At 39.9% G+C, this 20,402-nt stretch overlaps 1 protein-coding gene across 4 annotated transcripts in view; it reads left to right on the top strand.

Moving 5' to 3' along the window:
* Positions 1 to 20,402, top strand: part of Cut (homeobox protein, cut) — a 141,035-nt gene that overhangs the window by 6,882 nt on the left and 113,751 nt on the right. For all 4 annotated transcript variants that reach the window (XM_072897599.1, XM_072897602.1, XM_072897601.1 and 1 more), the window contains exon 2: positions 377 to 2,052. In XM_072897599.1, coding sequence (XP_072753700.1) covers positions 1,954 to 2,052 — 99 coding nt within the window. In that variant the 5' untranslated portion in view covers positions 377 to 1,953. The remainder of the gene's footprint in view (positions 1 to 376; positions 2,053 to 20,402) is intronic.

Raw genomic sequence — 20,402 nt, 5'->3', positions numbered from 1 at the left:
GGGGGATAGATCGGATGGAAAGGATGGGAAATCAGAAGAAAAAAAGGAAAGGAAAGGAACGAAGAAGGGAACTAGCGATCGGCAGGGGTTGGAAAAGGGCGGTCGGGGAGTTGAAAATATGAGATCCGCTCTGGTAGGGACCACCTAGCCAGCCTCCGTTTCTTTCCGCGGCTTCCCACTCCTTCCCGCGGCTTATCCCTACTAGCGCGGTATCCTTACCGAGATCAGACGGCGCGTGAGCGTAGTAGGGTTGCTCGCAGAGTCCGAGATTGGTCGCGTGGGGGGTTGGTCTACCCTCACTATGTGCCGCAGACTCCGCCTGTTCCCCACTATTTGCTCCGCGCCTCCTCCAGGCATTGCATCGGTCGTCCGGTAGCTCTTAGTTTCAGGTTAGGAGCCTGCTAGGACGGGTCTCGTTCTCTCTTCTTGAGGTCATCCGGACGAGAGCGAACTAAAGGGTTCGCAACGGTTCGGGTACGCCAGTGGAACTACGAAACGAGGGAAAAGGAAAAGAAAAAAAAAAGGGAGGATACGGAAAAACGCAGCTGTCTCTTATCATCTGGCCTTTGGATAGGAGAAAATATCAGACGTGACATCGAGCTCGCTAACAGATCGATATCGATGAGGCTCAAGAGACTCTGCCGCAGAACGGATTACGAGGAAAATAGATTTCGGAATCGCGTGGCGTATCAATTGAGTGTTGCTTCGAGTGTCACCAAAGTGTTCCGAATCTTCGAGTGATATTTCCTCGTGACTGGAGGAGACTCCGTATCATCGTGATTGTTTTTTGTTTGTGTTGTCGACTGTGCGCGAGTGTCACGAACTGAATCCTCGTTGGCGCGAGTGAGTAAACATTTGATCTGTTCCATGCCGTGTGATGCGGCAGCGCGTTGAGATCCGCTCACGCTATTGCTACGTGAAGGACAACTGCAAGAGCTCAGCATTAATATTGGCGAATCACTATCTGTGAGAGAGAGAGAGAGAGAGAGAGAGACTTTTCGCGATCGTAACGAATTTGCGGATGGCCCGGTCCAGGAACACCGCGAGCCTTTAATAGTGTTGACTAATGACACGGTGACGAATGATACGGATCATCACGATCCGTCGATCGAGAAAGATCGAGACATTTGGCACAACAGTGATGATAATGCCGAGGTATCGAGCACGTTTTCGACAAACGTGAAACTACCGTCAGAATTTCTAGTGTCGTTGTGTTCTAATTGTTCGATTGTCAACGTTACGTGGACGCGCTACACGTATCGCGACGTGCTACATGTTAATCCAGATGATCGGCTTGGATCACAGATCGATAGATAGAAAAATCGATCAAGAAATTCCACTTAGACTAAATCGTTAGATAGGATATATTCTCTGGTGTGAGTGACAATTATCAAACGCTTGTAAAACCGTTCGTCCGGTCGTCGAAGTTTTCGAAAGAGTAAACTCATGAAGATCGAATGCACGCCGCCACGAAAGAGTGTCAGTCCGGCGATGTTGATCGCCAGGCAATAACACGAAAGTTTAAACCGCTAAGTGGACGCGTGACACGCTTCGCGCTACGCCGTGAACTGTCGGTGAAAGACGATACCGACGGAACCGCCGCCTAAAACGTGTTCCCCGAGTGTGACCAGCAACTCCGGAGGCGGCGGCGGCGGCGGCGGCGGCGGCGGCGGCGGAGGCGGAGGCGGCGGCGAAGGCGAAGGCGGCAAACGAGGAAGAGCAGTTTCGCGCCCGCCGGAGAAGCTCGAAGCCGTCAAAGTGGCTTCGTCACTGGGGCTCCAGGGGCCTTCAGCGCCGATCGGGGCCCAACTACTGGCTACTGGTGGTTCGGAGGATGCGCCGACCGCGACCGTGTACCACGCCAATCTGGTAGCCGGTAGCAATACCTCCGTCGTGACTGCGGCGCTCCAGCAACCCTTACTAGCGGGTCTAAACTCGGCGGCACTGGCCAGCATGCAGGCCTCCGCGGAGGCCAACTCGCGGAATATAACGACCATGGAATGGCTCTACAAGAAGGAGCCCTTGTTCACGCTCGCGCACTTCTGGCAACAGGTAAGTGTACGACGATATATTTCACCTATACGCATGATCATTTCCGCGAGGAATTTAGTGTCAGGATTCGTTCTTCTCGCGTCGCCAAGTCGTACCAGACTCGAGTGATATTTCCCGACAAGAATTCCGTGTGAAGAGTGCAAAGATAGAGAAAATGGAAAGAAAATCGTTGTGACTGCGTGCGCTTTATTTTTGTGAACGAAAATTAGTGCGGCTAGAAAAGTATTTTCGGTCACGAGAGGCGAAGGGCGAAGTGATCATGATTGGATACATGTTGTGTTTCGAGAGAGATAGATAGAGAGAGAGAGAGAGAGAGAGAGAGAGAGAAAGAACCTCTCGTACGAATGTGCGTTTGCTCTGCGTATATCCGGAAATGGGCCGTTCGGCGTTGGCGTGGGGTGAGATAATCCCGGAGGGTTGCCGGAGGGTTCGACCGTGTCACGCGTTCGCTGCTAGTAGGAACGCTTAAATCAGAAAATCTACTCGATGCGGGTAACACAGTCATTCGATACGCCGCCAGTATTTACGCGATGGGACAGGTCGCTCTACGTAATTCGAAAGGAAAATACACACATTTTCCTGCAAAGCCCTACGCGTTTTCAATTTAAACGCGCACTGATATCGCGTTACAAATATCGTCGCGCCGCGCTGCGATATTTTGAACTTGTTAGTTATTGACAGCGTTGCAATCTTAATATTTGTAATTTAAATTATATAAATGTGTAAATTATATATATCTACATGAACATAATTACAAAATTATTGAGATATTAAATATAGAAAATATATAAGAGAAACTGACAAGACACACAGAATGCTTAATATAATTGTCATATTTCTTATTCATAACAATTGTGACGCAAAGTATCTATTATATAACTGCTAATTAACTTTGTCGTGTGACATAGCATTATAATTGCTGCTTTTAGATATAATTATTTGTTAAATGAGCAAATTTTATTTGAGATGTTTAAAAAATCCTATGAATATTTTTATTAATAACGAAATAATACAAGTACGAAAGGAAGTATGAAAGATTATAAGGACCATTTCGGATCAAATTTCAAAGCTATATTTTAATACATTTGATACTAATGTATTAATATTTTATTTGCTAAATTAAATTTAAAGAGAAAAGCCAAGTGTGCCTTTAAAACCAGCAATATTTATAATTTTTTCTTCGCATCTGTTTCAAAATTGTATATACTCGTGTTTTATTAGTCATCATTATATTTATATCTAATTTTGTTAGAAACTGTCATTTCCTACGTCAGATATTCGCGAAATTTATTTGCCGATAAATAAAAACATTTCATCTGTCGCATCACTGACAGTGCAATTCTTAGAGAAAGAATCCAGATATAATTGACAAGCGAAATATCGGAACGGTTTAATTATAACGTGCTGTTTGGGAGTGTATCTCGCGGGTATTATATGAAATCGTCCGCTGACGAATCGGTACGTACATCGAGTACAGTTAATAAGGAAAAATTAAATCATCGCATTTCTCCGTCAGTATTGATAAATAACGCGCGCAACTGATATCCATTAAGATCGGTCGTTTGCTGTATCATTGAACTATTTCGTATCGTTGATTATTAGTACAAAAAAATATCTGCCATTTTATGAAGGTAAAATTGGAAGAAATTAAAAAGAATTTAACGTGTCCGTAGTTATAACGAATGTACGGCTGTCACTATACCGCTCGCTATGATTTATAAGTCGCTCGCTCATTAGGATAATTTGTACGTTTGAAGCGTTTTGTCAAACGTCACTATTCAACGGCGAGTCTTGGGCATCTCGAAAATAGAATCGCTCGTCGGTTAACTCTGTAAATAATTTCTAGCTGTCCGTTAGTGGTAAATCTTCTACCGCAAAATCTTTCGGCACCTCGGCACCTCGTAATTGCTCGTTGGTCAGATTCTCGGCCACTTGGCCGATTCTAGGGTCAAAGGTCGAAGGTGTGAGGGTGGCTAACGTCGAAGTTTCCCTAGTGCGGTACTTGGTGTTTGGAGGATAGTTTAGCGATTTGGGGATGGCGCGGCCGACTTGTGGCAAAGTGGCCGACATAGAAGGAGGTTGTCGCTCGCTGATAAACGATAAAGCCCCACCGAAACGTGCCCATGTTAATGACTGGACGCAGGAAATGCAAACGTTCGTCGTATCTTTTGATTAGCAGAAAGTCAACCGCGGGGCGAAAAAGGGAAAGAAATCAGACAGATGTGAATGAACGACGAATTCTGATAATTAAGTTCGATATTTTATTTAATATATTTTGATATATTATTATTATTTTGTCTATCAGATATTTATTTCGGGAAGGAAATTCAATGTTTCCTGCGTGTTATTTGCTACAAAGTGTAAAGTACCGTTTTAGATTTCTTTCTTATAAAGAATACAAACATGTATCTATAAATACAAAAATACACAAATATATACATACGTATATATTTTTTTGTTATTATTTTGTATTTATTTTGCTTATATATATATATATATATATATATATATATATATACACACACACAAGCAAAATAAAGGAAAATAATAACAAAAAAGTATATACGCATGTATTTGTGTATTTTTGTATTTATATATATATATATATTTGAATATAATTACGTATTTAGAAAAATAAAATATAGTAAGTTAATAAATTGTTATCTGCGTATTAAAACTCATATGTTTGAACTTTATAAAATTTTAACATTCTGGCTTAATATTGTGTAGAAAGCGAAATGCAGTTCATTTTATTAGTTATTCTCTTTTAGCATATAATAATGTTAAGGGATCATAATCGAACGTTGGCAACCCTCGCTCGTTATTACCCAACTACCGGTTTCCTATAAAATACACCCGTTTAATAACGCGCGAACTAGTGCCGCACCGTCCTTCACCACGAGATTATGACCCGCGCGGCACGGGACTATTAATGGCGCATAGTTTCATAATTATGTCTATTGATTAGGCTACGAGTTAATGACATAGGCATCCCTAACGTGGGAAAATGGAAGTTTCTTTAGGTAGAATCTCTGTTTATGTTTTAAATATAAGCAACATCACGACAAAACATTATATTTTTCTCTAACTACTATTGAAGAAAATATAATCGAGATACACGCGTCTTTTAAGATGTGTTTCGAAATCGTAAATTTGAATTAATTAAAAATAATATTTTTTTTATGCATTAAATAGTTTTAAGATTTTTTTAAGCAAATTAATTCTCGTTGGGATGTGGTGGCTGAACAATGTGAATTCGTACTTTTAATTCGACACGTTTTCTAAACTAACAAGCAAAATTGCAAAGCATTCTGTTTCTCTAGGGCATGAAATTAGAGGCCATGACTCGTAACAAAAAAAAAAAAAAAAAAAAAAAACAAAAATATAATTATAAAAATTAATATTTTAAATATCACGCATTAAGCTGTTAAGTTATTCTTGATAATCTGAGCAATTTACTATATTGTATAAATTAATTCTTTAAAACATCCAGATGACAATATGCGCCATGGAATAAAGTGCATTGCTCCGTCTGGCGATGTGCAGAAGATTGCAGCGTAATTTTCTGACGCGCGCTATCGACGACAATCGAGTGAATCTCCCATCTCGTTAGCATAGTACATTTCTCGACATGATCGTATTGCCTTTCGACGCTGATGTTTCATTGTTTATCATTCGAGAATGTAAAAGAATTTTACAAAATTCCACAAAAATTTAATGTTTCTATGAATTATTTTGTTGGTGTTTATTGATTTCTAATTTTATGTAGCACAACGTCAATAAAATCATACAAACTCAGAATTATATAATTATTTTGACACTTAATATAATAATAATGACAAATAATGATTTTTGTATTACAGTCGGGCTAATCGTGTAATATTTCACAAAACTAGGTTGTTGCGTACAAAATTCATCTTGCTATAAAAAAAAATCTGTAAAAATCGTTGTAACAATGTCTGTAATTTCAAAACGAAATAGTAACTCTCAAGACCGTGATTGAAAAAAAAAAAAAAAACAATACTACATTCAGAGAGTTCTAGTGATCAAACTTTCTGTTCACCGAACGGAAATTGCATTGACATATGTGAATGTGTTAGCGAATATAACTTCCTTTTAGATAAGAGCATGCATGAATGCTGACAAATAGTATATTTGTGGAGTATTACAGAGAGAGGACGTTTTTGCGCAGAACAAGTTTTCGCATATACGAGTCTGCATTTGGCGCTTAATAAATTTAATTTTTATTAACCTTTATACCTTTATAAAATTTATTCACGGCACGCGCACGCGCACGCGCGACTCAATAATGTTTTTCTGTCGGGGGAAAATATAATTTTCCGAGGAAAAAATAATTTCTATTGCAGCGACCAACAACATCTACGCCGGCGTAGATTCGATAAATGAGAGATTCGCGCTCGGTCGAGTGTTGATCCCGAAAGAGTGTGAAGAAAAAAAAACAAAGAAATACAAATTCCTATCTAAGTATCAGTTCCGGTTCGGTCCGTAGCACGTTCACGCAGCATCCGTGCGCGTGGAACGAGACCTCGGAGCGTACTCCCAATTAGGAGCGTGCCGGCCGTGAATGGACAAAAGTTTTGCCGTAGCTAGCCCTCTCCATCCTCCCTCTGTGGTAGTTCCCCACCGCCACGACGTCGCATCCCCACCATCGGACACGTTTCGCGGCTCCGCGGTAGGGGAATCTCCGACGAGGTTCCCGAAATCCCCGAGAGGCGGCAACACTTATCGAGGTGCGTCGTACGCCACGACGTGAGACGTGAGTCACGCGGATGTGAGCGGGAAGGAGAGATCTCGCGGCGAGAGCGAGCACGAGCAGATGGAAAGAGATAGATGCGCGGCGCGACTGAATAAGAGAAAGAGAGAGGAACGCTAAGTTGCACGAGCTCGGAGATGTCAAAGGACGAAAGAATTTCTCTAGAGCGCCCCTCTTTTCCATTTCTGGAGATACATCATTATACAACTCGGCAAATCGAAATACGAAATTGTATAATAGGAATCAATAAAAAATTAAACGCACTGATACGTTTGAAATAGAATATTATATACGTAGAGTCGTACAATTTATATTTACGATTATCATTCAGTAAAAAAAGAATTTCTTTTTTTTACTTACACTTCTCTTATGCGCGATTAATTAATTTTGCAGAAACACCCACCGTTCCAGAGATTTAAATCTCGTTGAAATGCAACAACAGATATATTCCATCAAAATTGTTAAACTCAAAATGCGATATATTGCATGTGCGTATTGCGAATGCGAACTGTAAATTACAAATGAATGTTTTATGTTGCTTGTAGGCTTGACCGCAATGTAATGTATTTTGGATTTACGACGTGCAATATCATTAGTGCGGATTATCGTCACTCGTTAAAAATTAATTATAGTAATTGGATATTAATTAGAAAGAAATTAAAACAGTGAAGATTAACAGAGCACGACCCTGTTATAAACCTGCGTATTAATTATGTTTAACGAATACTCGATTTATTTATTAATTTACATTATTCATTATATTATATATTAATTGTGAATTAGAAAAAATGTAAAGTATCATATTCAAATCATCTTATAAAATAAAACGCTTAATTTATCTTTTATTAACTTTAATATATTATTGATTATATAGATATGTATAGACACTATAATATTTTTATTCTAATAGCCTGACAATATTTTTAATTCTTAAACATGGTAGTGTGCTAATTTAAATATCCAAATTTATATTCTACATAATGCTGTATTTAATTTTATATATGATGAACTATTATGTGTTTGAAAGAAACTTTAACATTTCTTTTATAATCTTTAATGCAATATTTTTTTGAATGCAGATCATTTAAAATATTATATTCTTGAAAATTCTTGATCACTATTCGGCAAGAAACAAAAATTCTATGAATCATTATACGAAATTTCTTTAAAATTTATCTAATCGAATTCGAATCAACCGTGACGAAAAATCCAACGAGACTTTAAATACTAACGCCTATAAAGAGAACGCAATGCCTAGTGACACAAAAAACAGGGCGAGATCAGAAGAAAAAAAGAGAGTGAAAGGTTGACGAAGGAATCATTAGCGTGTTATACCGACATTAAGGTGCTGTATCGTGCAGTGTGTCGATCTCGAAATAGAATACAGGGGGCTTATTTCGGAGATGCGCCGTCTCGTTGGTCTAGTCCAGGCTTGGTCTAGACTCACGTACCAGACCGAGGTTCACCCGTTTTATGAGCTGCTAGTAAGCAACGTGGTCGGTTACATGTTTACTATGAGCAAGCGCAGGTGCACGCAGTCGCGTATATATATATATTATTTGCCTCCTTGCCTTATTAAAATGTATAATGAATGACACGTAAACACGTAGACGCAGAAGCGTGCGTGCGTTCCTTCGATAAGACCGCCGTTCCTTCCCAATGATTCTTCGAAACATTATGCATCGGTAATGAGACACTGCGTGGAATTGAAGTACTTGCTATTATCAAGATTTTACGTAAGATAATACTGTTGTGTCGTGTGTTGTATGAAGATAGCTAGTGCTTAATCATAAGCAAAAGGAAAAAAAAAAAAAAAAAAAAAATAGTTTCGTTAGCTTCCTTACTTCTGCTCGCGTTAAAACTATTTCGGAAACGGAAGGCTAGAAAGATAACGATAACGATCTCGTGTTGTAAATAGAAACGCGATAACGTCATAACGTCGCCCGATGAAACTATCCGGGTGTAAACATAAATGATTCCTTATGATGAATATATAAGGAACTTAGACAACGAAAATCTCGTCGCAAGAAACAAGACACGACGGTTTTGATTAGTGATATATAATATTTAATGAGATAAAACACGGCAATAACAAAGGTTACTTGTGACCAGTTAAACAACTGCCGCGAAGAAGGCCAGGGAAACGACCAGGGAGAGTGTGGTACCGAGGGGCGTTATTAATTTCGCGCGGTCGTTATTTCTGAAATCGGTGATTTAACTGTCGGGGCTAGGAGTCGGGGCTTGTGAGCTTGGCTGCCTCGGCCAAACAGTGATTCACCCACACTCTAAAAATATCCAAATACACGCATTCGCGAGAAAGAGAGAGGAGAGATACTCGCGCGCCGAGCAACCCACTAACTACCGGGTGAAATGCCACGCGAGGGAGTATCGCGCGATAACGACTCACATAGGCAGTATTGGCGTTAAATTATTTTCCCGTCGATAGTTTATTCGATTGCCGAGATGATGGACGAGACAATGCGCTCGTATACATGCCACGTGTAATGTAGAAAGATTTTGCACCATGCCGATAACTGTGTACATTTATTGTCGCATGATATATTTTCGCGCGCGATAATCGCGTTGTGCGGTAAATTAAAACGTTCTGCTCTTTTTCGTTTATTGAAATAAAATATCTATTATTAAGACAGATGTGTCGAGAGACGATTCTGCTACTTGGATTTATATCAATCTTCTCGCAATCTTTGAGTTATTTTATTAATTATTTTTAAATACAATCGCACATTTGCGTTCTATTTTACAAATACGGCGAAGGCAGAAGCGGTCACGGAACCGGAGCGTTTTTCTCCTACGAGACCTGAAAACGTCTGGTTCTCTGTCAATCGACTGCCGGTGAAAGTGAGCACAAACGCTTACTTCACGGGTCATCGGCTCTTGGATGTTCTATGAATCCCTTAATTGCATTGTTTAATTAAAACAAAAAAAGACGATTTCTCTTTTTCTTTACTATCACATTATATAATCAAACTACTTTAAATATAGAGTGAAAATTTGTAATAAACTTTTCATATTTATTTTTCGCATAGATTAATCTTACTCTTTAAAACTCTTAAAGTCGAAATTTTGAAAAGCGTGCGCGGAATAAGAAGCTCTCTCCTATATTTTCTCAATACTTTCACTCAATATTTTTAACACTCTATGAAAATAAAATATATAAGTGTATATGCTATTACACGAATCATCCAGTGTAATCTCGTCTTAGGGTTCGAGCAAATATTTGCTAAGCTGTCTTATGGACGTCAATAAACAGTTGACCCGCATAAACAAGATTCACAGAATACATTACAGGATATATTTCCTTGTGAAATCTAAGAGCGTATTTACAATCCGCGCGCTTCACTTTACACGCGAAGATAACGTATCATCCCCTCTCTGTTCCGCTTATTATATTAGCGTTTCGACTATAGCCAACCGCGATACCTCTTAATTACCATGACACGACCTACTGTGACCTGTGACCCAAACTCCCGTCCCATGGCTTGCACGATGCACTCCTTGCGCGCACTTCCTCGATCGAGGTCCAAAAAGGTCTCCGGGATGCCATGGTTCCTGAACTGGATTGCATCGAAACCATAAACTCCTGAAGCTTAGTTGCAGTTCGATATTGAGAGCACGTACATGTGTGGTCAAATAATAGCTAGGTAGTAATTACAAATTGCCACTGTAGACGTCTTCTCGTATTCGCCAGCTGCTCGTTTGCAAACCATATGAATCGCGCATATTCGAATAAAATTATTTTTTACTTAAAGATTAATTTTCAATTAGAATATATTTTTCTTTTCGTGATTAACGTCTTACGTATCGTAAAAATTTCCAAGAGGTTTATCTCAGAGGATATTGACACGATGCCGAAAATATCCGGAGTCGTGACTTACACATCCTCACATGTCGCATACGTCAATTTTATACTTGAGATGACAGAGTCATTTTTCTGATAATTACTTGGAGAGCTTAGAATGTGACTCATCAGTTAGAATGTATTGTTAGAATGGATCACCCTGTACGCGTAACATCGAACGCGTGTATCGCGAGTTGCTGCGTCGCGTGTGCAACAGATGCGCCAGGCACGCGAGGCGCATACCTCGGTGGGACATATGCGGGTCGCGAACTACGAACCTTCGTGCGAGAAACTCGTGAGACCTGTACACGATAGCAGAAATATTTGGCAAACCCTCTGAATTCCGAGAATCGAACCTTGTGCTCTCTTAACGTCACATGAATTCATTTTATATTATATACATATGATACCCACAGTCTATTACATACATATACGTTGAACAATGTAATATTCAATGATAAATTTTATATTAAAAGAGGGAAAGAAACTATATTAACATTTGTAAAATAAGACGTAATTCTGAAAATGTTTTAGCTAAAGCTAAAAAAATTTCAAAGAACATTCGCGTGAATTGGTGCGCGCTGTTACGAATGCAGATTAATCGCAGTCGCTACTCGTTTCTTCTCCCAACAGAAAATAAGCTCTTGCCCGTGAGGATGCTCCGAATAAGCGTACAGACAACTTCGAATGCCAGTCGCTATTGTGCTTTGCATTCGGGACCTCCGGCGTCGAAAGAATTGCCACGAAAGCAGGGACGGAGTATCCAGAATAGCGAAACGAGAATAAGACAATGTCGAACAAAACGAGATAAGCAAGGTTCAATGTGTCTGAAAATGTGGCAGCAATGTTTGATCATACTAATAATATCTTTTTGTATAAATAACTTACATATATACATGGTAAGTTGCAATAATAATTTTACACTTAAATTCTCTTTGTGACAATCATTATAATTAATTACATAATTTCTTAATTTATGATTATCCTAGGGTATTCTAAAGTATTTTGTAATCCTTTCTTGAATTTATATTGATATTCGTCCGAATAATCAACGAAAGTTTATCGTTATCATAAATTTTTTTTACGCGACGGAGAGGAATTTCCAATTCACGATGATTCTTTCCCTCTTTACTCTTTTTTATCCCTTTTCTCTGTTTCTCCTTTCTCTTGCTCCTCGCCGCTTCCGAAAACTATTCAAAGGTCGCTTGGAGCGGTTCCAAAATTCCGAATCGCATGGGACGACATCGCGGCGATTCCTGCAGCGATTCGGGCTTAAGTGAATTCGGAGTGAGCCATAAAGCGAGGCTAAATAAACTTTGGCCACAAACGTATCTCGTATTCGGCCACGTCTGATTTAAGGGTGCAATAACTGCGCGATCATAGCGCCTGGGCTAATTTACTTGGCGGATTCGATTTCGCGCCTCGCAAAAATTTTCGCACCACGTCCCATTTGATATTCCAACAACAATTCGCGCATAGGATGAGATATTTCGATATACTTAAACGCAAATAATCTATTTGTATCTATTAATTTTATTTTAATATTAGATATAATTATCGCATTTTTATAAATAATATATTTGTATAAACATTGAGCGCATTCAAAGAAAAATAAAAATATTAAAATAGAAATATTAATTTAGACTCTTTCTCGTATTTTTCGAATTTTTTCTATTATTATATGTTTCTATCTTTGTTATTTTTTTTTTATTATAATATAATTTTTATATAACTTTTTTTTTTATAATCTTACCAAAGTCAATCTAACTTTTGTGTAAAGTTTGTCTTGATTGAATGAAAGAATAATCACGTAATAAAAAAAAAAAAAAAAAAAGGGCAAGAGAGCTAATTCGAGATTTAATGGATCAAACGATCGATGAGCGACATAAGTCTACGCGGAGAGAAACGGCGACCAACATCGGTGGTTTATTTACGCGAGCGGAATTTATGATCACCGAAAACCCGACGTCTTATTCCTTCTTTCCGACGCCGACGTCACGATGGTAACGACGACGGAGGGCGTCGCAGGAGGGAGGCACCACGTCTGCGTTCTTGCACGCCTTTACATTGTCTGCTTACTGACGCAGGCGCGATGCACGCATGAATTTGCGTTCGACAATGTGCAATTATTGCGGATAGATAACCAGGGCTGCTTTACATGATTATTAGACGTGCGAAGAGTGGACGTGAACGAACGGCTAGATGCGAGGGAGAAAGATAATGGAGATAAGACGATCGAGAGAAGGGAAGAAAGGGAGAGAGAATGAGAGAGAGAGGGAGGGAGGGAGGGAGGGAGGGGGATAGAAAGAGAGAAGTGCTTGTCGCTAACTCGAAGAGTTCAGCGAGCGAGCAATTACCTGGGAAACATAATTTACGCCAGATTGCCATAACAGACAAATACAAGCGCTCGTGAAACGTACAAGCAAACTTGTCACGTGCCATATTTCCATCTCATTTCACTCGTACGCCCTTAACCCTTGATTCATTTTTCCAAGTGGTATATAATTAGCCAAAGGAACGTGGTATATTACTCTATATTTTATTTTTCCCGCGATTACGTTTAATTAATGTACATAACGCCGTGTTCATTGAACGCTACTCTGCTCTGTTATTAATTAATTAATCATGTACGCTGTGACGTGCGATGCACCTGTGACTCCATTTAGAAAATTTATTAGGAAAGTGATAAGGAACTTCCTTATTAGCTGCTAATCAGGTAAATATTGAAAATCGTTAATCTATGAATAGTTATATATTACATAGCTATTACGCTGCCAAATTAAATGAATATTTACATATTCGATTACTCATCCGTCACGTATATATGCACGCTATAATCAATATAATGCAAGCTATTTGCCTATTTAAAATTGACGATTCCTTTTGCTTTAAACACAAGACAAATTTTATAAGCAACGATCATTATATTATATACTCTTTTTTATTTTTTACTTGAAAAAATCATTATACATTGTCACAAGCGTTGCAACGTGTTTGAGAGATTCCATTTGCAGAAAATTTTGTAACATTAGACACATGTATTTATTCAGGCCATGGCCTGCGATAAATCGTGTAAAATAACTAAACCTCCTGGAATACGCAATTGCGGGTTGTCAATTGAATACCCGAAACGAATGGTCGAACGGAAGAGCGTTTGATAAGCAGCCGGACGTTGGTCGCGGGCAAACACCCAGCTTTCCTTTCGCCTCTGATAGCACGCCAACAACAGCTGGTCGATACGCGTGTGTTACGGTCGATTTATTCTCCACAAAATTGTCGCAGCAATTGGCAAATAAATATTCCCGATCGATTTTCCATAATTAAGCTATATTCAGTAGTCCGATCGAAATGAATAAAATATGCAAAGCGTTATCTATACCTTACTCTTAATTTAGGAATAATTATCCTTCAGATAGAATATTACATTAATCAATGTACTTTATTTTCAGATAATTTATAAATATATAATTACTTATTCGTTAAATAAAATGTCTCGATAATTTTTACATCGTGTTCACAGCATTCGCGAGTAACAGACAATACACATTCGTTAAGAATATATTATACATATCATAATTTCGATTATATTGACAAGAAGAATGACGATAGATAAAGAGTAATAGACAGCTCTAATGTGTGTTCTGGAAAGATACCATTCATTCATTTGTTTGGTTGGTTCAATCGATGGGACGAATTTATGGACAAGCATTGACATTGAGTGGATAGGGCAATCATATATCGAATCACTTTACGAAGTGGCATGGAGCGACATAAAACACAGGGTCGATGACTATCATTTGTCCCAGCACGCGCAAAGAGAGGAGAGAGAGAAATGTATGGAATATTACGTTAAGTTCACACACTCGTGATTTTGATGCGCGACGATCTTTGCGTCTCTCTTTCTATCTAAAACGCTCCTGTCGAACGTCGCACGATGCGTCGCACACGCATACATCGATGCGTCCCGCGTCGACGTACGCATCACGGGCCGTTAATCATTGAGGTCGATTAGATCCTCCGTCCAGCGCAGGATCACGAGCTGGATCCGGTCATCGAATGGAAAAGGAAACCCGCTATCGACAATCACGCGGGTGCCCGGCAATCTCTCGTTTTACACATGTAAATTCATCCGGACGTGACGCCGTTTCATTATGAAAGCTAAGGCCAGGCTATTACGAATCCAGCGTCCATTAAGTCGATGTGGCAGCGGTTTTCGAGATCCCGCGCTTCCAGATTTCCCTCGCTCATGGATAACGAAGCCACGACGGCGCGGCGGCGGCGGCGGCGGCGGCGGCGGCGGCGGCGGCGGCGGCGGCGACGGCCCGTGAACGGATTACGCGCGATGCGCGATGCGCACGGTGCACTCACACTTGCGATATGCACGTGAGCGGGTACGCGTGCAGATGCACCAACGTCTAACGTGTAATCGAGACGACTTGATGGGCAAGCTTCTGCACGTCAGCGAGGTATCAACGACGTTGCATTATTTGTTGCGGCAATATAGTCGCTGCTTTCGCGCTCCGATACAAGGTACACCAGCGACTTTATTCGACGTACGGATTTTTCGATACTTTTCGATCATAATATCTTCGATGCCTTTATCGCTATGACTTTGATAACGTCAATATCGAGAGTTATTATTGACAATAAATATTGATTGTCTTATCCAATAGCCATATACAATATCCGCTTTGTGTAAGCGCCGACGCGACGCGTTGTTAACGACGCATTGCGAATACATCAGGGTAACTGATGTAGATAAAGCTTTTTTTTTCCGTTCTAGTTGCGACTTTACGTTGATAACATTGCGTTATCATATGCAATCGCGTCACTTGTACTTGTCTGTGTAATAGTTGACGCAAATGTTTTGTACTCGTATTGATTTATCTAATTTATATCGTCTCTTGAATATTCTTGACTTTGTTATAAAAATAATATCTGTGATATGACTGTGTGTAACTTAATTCTTAACAGTTATTATTGTTTCGTGAAGTAAATGTATAATTTAATGACAAAATGGATTTCCCTTTCTACTTTATATATTTAACTTTTACAAATTTTCTCTCTTGAATATTATTCTTACATTTCAAACGATTATTAAGAATATTATATAATAAAATTGTAATATCGAATGAGAGATCGTAGACATATATAACATTGGAAAAATGCGCTGTATTTTAGAGTAACAATGCCCGTCTACTGGATTAAAGTTAAATCAATCCCGGAAGTCGTATAATGTACTTTCGAGAGCACGATAGGGAGAATGTTAATTAATGGCCGCAAGTTGGTGCGACATCGGACTTGCGCCACTGCAGGTGTAATACGCAAGTGCCTAATGTAGAGAACTTTGGTAGGGCTGGGTATCGCGAGTACAGACGGAGTCAGTTAGAATTGAAGGAACTTTTCGCCGAACGATAAACCGATTTGGCGAGCTGACGCTAGTTAGCTGGACACGAGACAGCCATATACGCGCCCAGCCCATTATCCTGTTTCGGACGCGGCTGTAATTAAGCCAGTTTCCAAGGATTAGCGTGCGCGCGCGCGCGCGCACACACATAGCGAAATGTCCTCTCGAGCGAGTTACCTCTTTCTTTCTCACCGCAGTTCCCTTATACGTCAAAATGACCGGCCGTAACCCTGACAAACGTTTATAAAAATTGTCAATTACAAATTGTCAAGTACACGAGTTGAACGTGAATCGAAGATGTCTAATGTTATTTAGAAATATTCTATCGTTATGGTGATTTGAACTTCCTGTAATTAAATACTTGATATTTCCGAAAGCGTCTAAAAGTAATGAAAGTTTGATCGTACCTTTCAATTTCTAAACTAAATTTGACATTTACTTGCTGCACTTTATCCCGTTTTCTCGACCCTGTACTCGTGACGAGAGCAAGTGCATAGTGACAAGACGCGCTCGTACACACAACAGACCCGGGGCTCCCTTTTTTTCTAAATTGTATCTATTGGCTCGAAGCGATTGAAAGTAATTGAATGAAGCGGCCGGTTATTTACGAACGTTTAAGCGGAGCCAACTATCTGTCCATTCATTCGGTCTTGTCCCTTCATTCATTCATCATTCACTCTCGCCGGTATACGGCCGTTGCATGTATAACAGTAGTAAAGGCCCATTCAATTGATCGGTGATTGTCTAAATTATAAGATTGCTATACAATGGCTCTCATCTCGACCTATTGGGGTCCCGTTCGCCCGTTGCGTCACCACTTTAGGACCGGATCGCTAGCGCGATCGCATTAAAAGTATAACTATGAAAATCGGTCGATGCTCTCACTCTCGATCGGCAGGCAGATCCGCGCTCGATCGCGTAGAGTCGTAGAGAATATAACGCGAACGTTTCACACTCGAGTGTGAAGGGAAAGTCACGTTGCGGGTACTCATTCATGGAAACCACTGGTCACTGTGGTGCACCGAGGCTGGATTAACCGTCTGCTGCTGGCAACACGATGACACGTGGGAAATCTATATAGCGTACGTTTGTGTATGCATATACGTGTACTTTGGATATTTGAAAATCAGAGGAAAAGAATATTTTTTAAATATTTTCATATTATAAGAAATTAATTATTTTTAATACCATGATGTGTATCCGAGATATTTTAATTTCCTAAATCTAATTTACCATGTTGCCCGAAAATATACTGGAAATTAAATTCTAACTATCGTAACTAATTGTAAGTATGTTTTTCAATACATTTGATTTTTTAACATTATTTAAATCGCGTATTTCGAAGATTAGTACAATAGAATTAAACTTATAGTTATTTAAAACTGATTTAATAACTTTTAATGTGTCTATAAAAGGCAATCTTTTTCAAGCATCGCTAATTCAAGTATATTGAGACTTAAATAGTTTTGTAAGTTCTAATTATAACGCGACAAAAGCGGCAAATTGATTTGCCGGCAGGTTCTTTCTCCGCAATTGTTCTTCCTCGAGGTCAATGAACGTTTCACCTAGATCGTCTTATCATCGACCAAGTATCGTTCTGTAATTTTACTAGTTAGCCCGAGTGTAGATCTTACGCATTGCAATTTGTAAAAGTTTAATGCCACCACTTCCTATACACGTTTTGCTGTTTATGTCTCGGTAAGCACTTTTCCTGATCGCGTCTTTCGAGGGAAACGATTGGAGACACTTTTGTCGAACCTATGTCGATTCGCTATAAATTATTATCGAATCTATACCTTTCTCTATCTTTTATTGTTGCGCGTGTGATCAATAGAAATCTTTACTAGGAAAATCTTCACCAAATGTACTGTTAAATACTTGTGCTCCGAACAAATTATTTTTAAAACTGTATCAATTTAATTATCAGTAATATTAATGCGTTTTGTTACTTTATTTTTATATGTGTGACGTCATTGCATGAAATAACAATAAAAATATATATATATATATATATATATATATATTTTGGAGGGAGAACATTGAGTGAAATCTTTTGAAATATATTTGATGGGCGTATATATACACATACACGCATCAATTTTTGGCTTAACTTCTGCCACTTTTAGTGCAAATTTTCGTTCAGATAAATGTAAATGAATAAATTCGCCGGGAATATTTCTGTTGCAATCTATCGAGGAGCGTAGTAATGAATACGCCACCTCGATTGCGTGCAATATTTATTGAGACACTGACGGATCTCGCAACCGCGTTGCAGCGCATTGGGGCTCACTTTTCCTCCGTTAAACTCACCTGAACGTTATCCGATCCATAGATATGCTAGATAAAGTACAGTTCGGCGTATCGTCGGACGAATCGTCAGGGCATCGCGATGCGGACGATGGCGGTGTAAAATTTATCGCGGTATCGCGCAATCGCATTTACAACGCCGCGTTCGGAGTTTCTTCTTTTTCAGACGAACGCCGCATGCGATCACGTGATTCGCAGACATACTTACGTGCCCGCGAAAATTTATCGCAGCGCGATGGGCGTTACTTGCAAAACGCGCCGGCGATCGATAACGAACGGCGGCATGCACGACGATCGTGTTATATCGAATTTCTGTCTTGCTCCCCGCGCTTATCGCAAGGTCTATCTGGTTTCCGAACGGACGAATTCGTGCAAACTTTCTTCACGCCCGGTGTCTACCGATCCGGTGCATGCCAATTGGATAAACAAATTTAATTTAGCCCCCATTCGTACGGACGTTTATCTTACATCCTATATGTTATTGCATGTCCAATTTATATTAAATTAAATTATCCACGCTTAAACTATAACATAATCTTTGGCATCTTTGGCAGCGTTCTTTGACATTCATCATTTCTATACAATTTTAATCATTTCTTCTATTCAGTCACGTTTGCGCCAGCTCGTCCTATCTTGCGAGATTGATCTCGAATTCGATTATTAGATAGTAGATTTTGCGCAATTACTTTGAAGCGTACGGAGGAGGGGGGGGGGGGAGGGGAAAAAAAGAGACGAATTCAGCGGGTCGTTGCGCGCGTAAATATGTGCAAACGTGTATCTCTCTTATTCCTTCCTTTTTTCCGACGACGACGGCGCGGTTGCTCGTGTAAACGCTCATAAAGCAAAGCGATTTTCGAACACTTCGATGTTCACCGCGCCTCTTCTCACCGCCAAACTTATCTGTGCATCGGCGTGAGCACTACGCTAAGTACTCGCGTAAGTACACCGCACTGAGAGAAAATATACATATATTCAGTTGCACGAGAGAGAGAGAGAGAGAGAGAGAGAGAGAGACGGGCGGTTGCGTACGTATGTATTTACGCGTGCCGCACCAGCTCGCTCGCTTGTGTACGTGCGTATACGTGTGCCGGTTTGGTCGACGGTGTATTTGTGTGTGCGTGCGTGCGTGCGTGCGTGTGTGTGTGTCTGTGTGTGTGTGTACCTAGCAGAACCGAGTATTAAGCGGATACTTGCGTGCGGCCGTAAGTAGCTCTCGTTCCGACTCCCTCTGTATATCCGCTCGCTCGCTGGCTGGCTGCAGCGAGAGGCCCGCTTACGCGCCTCCGATTCTCCGCGGAAGCGTTGCATTGAGACCAATCGAATAGAAACTAATCTAATACGAACGACTGCGCCGCGCGCGAGAAACGCATCGCGTCTATGCATTCCCGAGAGTTTCCAAATTCGTGACGGAATACTATTTTTATTGGCTCGAATTACGCGTAAGAAATCAAGTATGAAACAAAAATCTCTCAAGTGACATGATTTGAAAAATAATCATTTATTAGACAGTCATAATTTTCAATAGAAAATATTTTTCTAACAATGACATTTCGAAAACTTTTCAATTAAACTCTTGTCAAATTAAAGTTAATTCGAGATTAATTTCGAAATAAGATTAGGCAATCTATTTGCATTGTTGATCTACTCATTGTCAGTTCAAATTGTATCAGTTTCTAATGTTTAACAATTAGGTATGCTTTGGAGGAAGCGCACGAGACGTTTGCCATAATTGCAATTAAAGGTTTGAAGATTAGCGTTACATCATATGGTAACCATTAGACTTTACTTGCGAAAGCGCTGCTCGACTTTGATTTCGATCCGCGAACCAGAATCGCCGCATCAAGCCGGAAAATCACACGGCGCACAAAGATTCACGAAACTTTACGCCATCACCTTTTACGAAATGCTTTCAATTAGAGCGCTTTCTAGTTGTAACTCAATTAGAATCGACGAAAATTACGTACGCGTTGCACATCACTCGACTCGCTCGTAATACACGTATA

This window comes from Anoplolepis gracilipes, chromosome 8, assembly GCF_047496725.1.
Source record: "Anoplolepis gracilipes chromosome 8, ASM4749672v1, whole genome shotgun sequence".
In the NCBI taxonomy this organism is placed as follows: domain Eukaryota; kingdom Metazoa; phylum Arthropoda; class Insecta; order Hymenoptera; family Formicidae; genus Anoplolepis; species Anoplolepis gracilipes.
The sequence above is the reverse complement of the archived record's forward strand: the minus strand, read 5'-3'. Positions and strand labels throughout refer to the sequence as shown.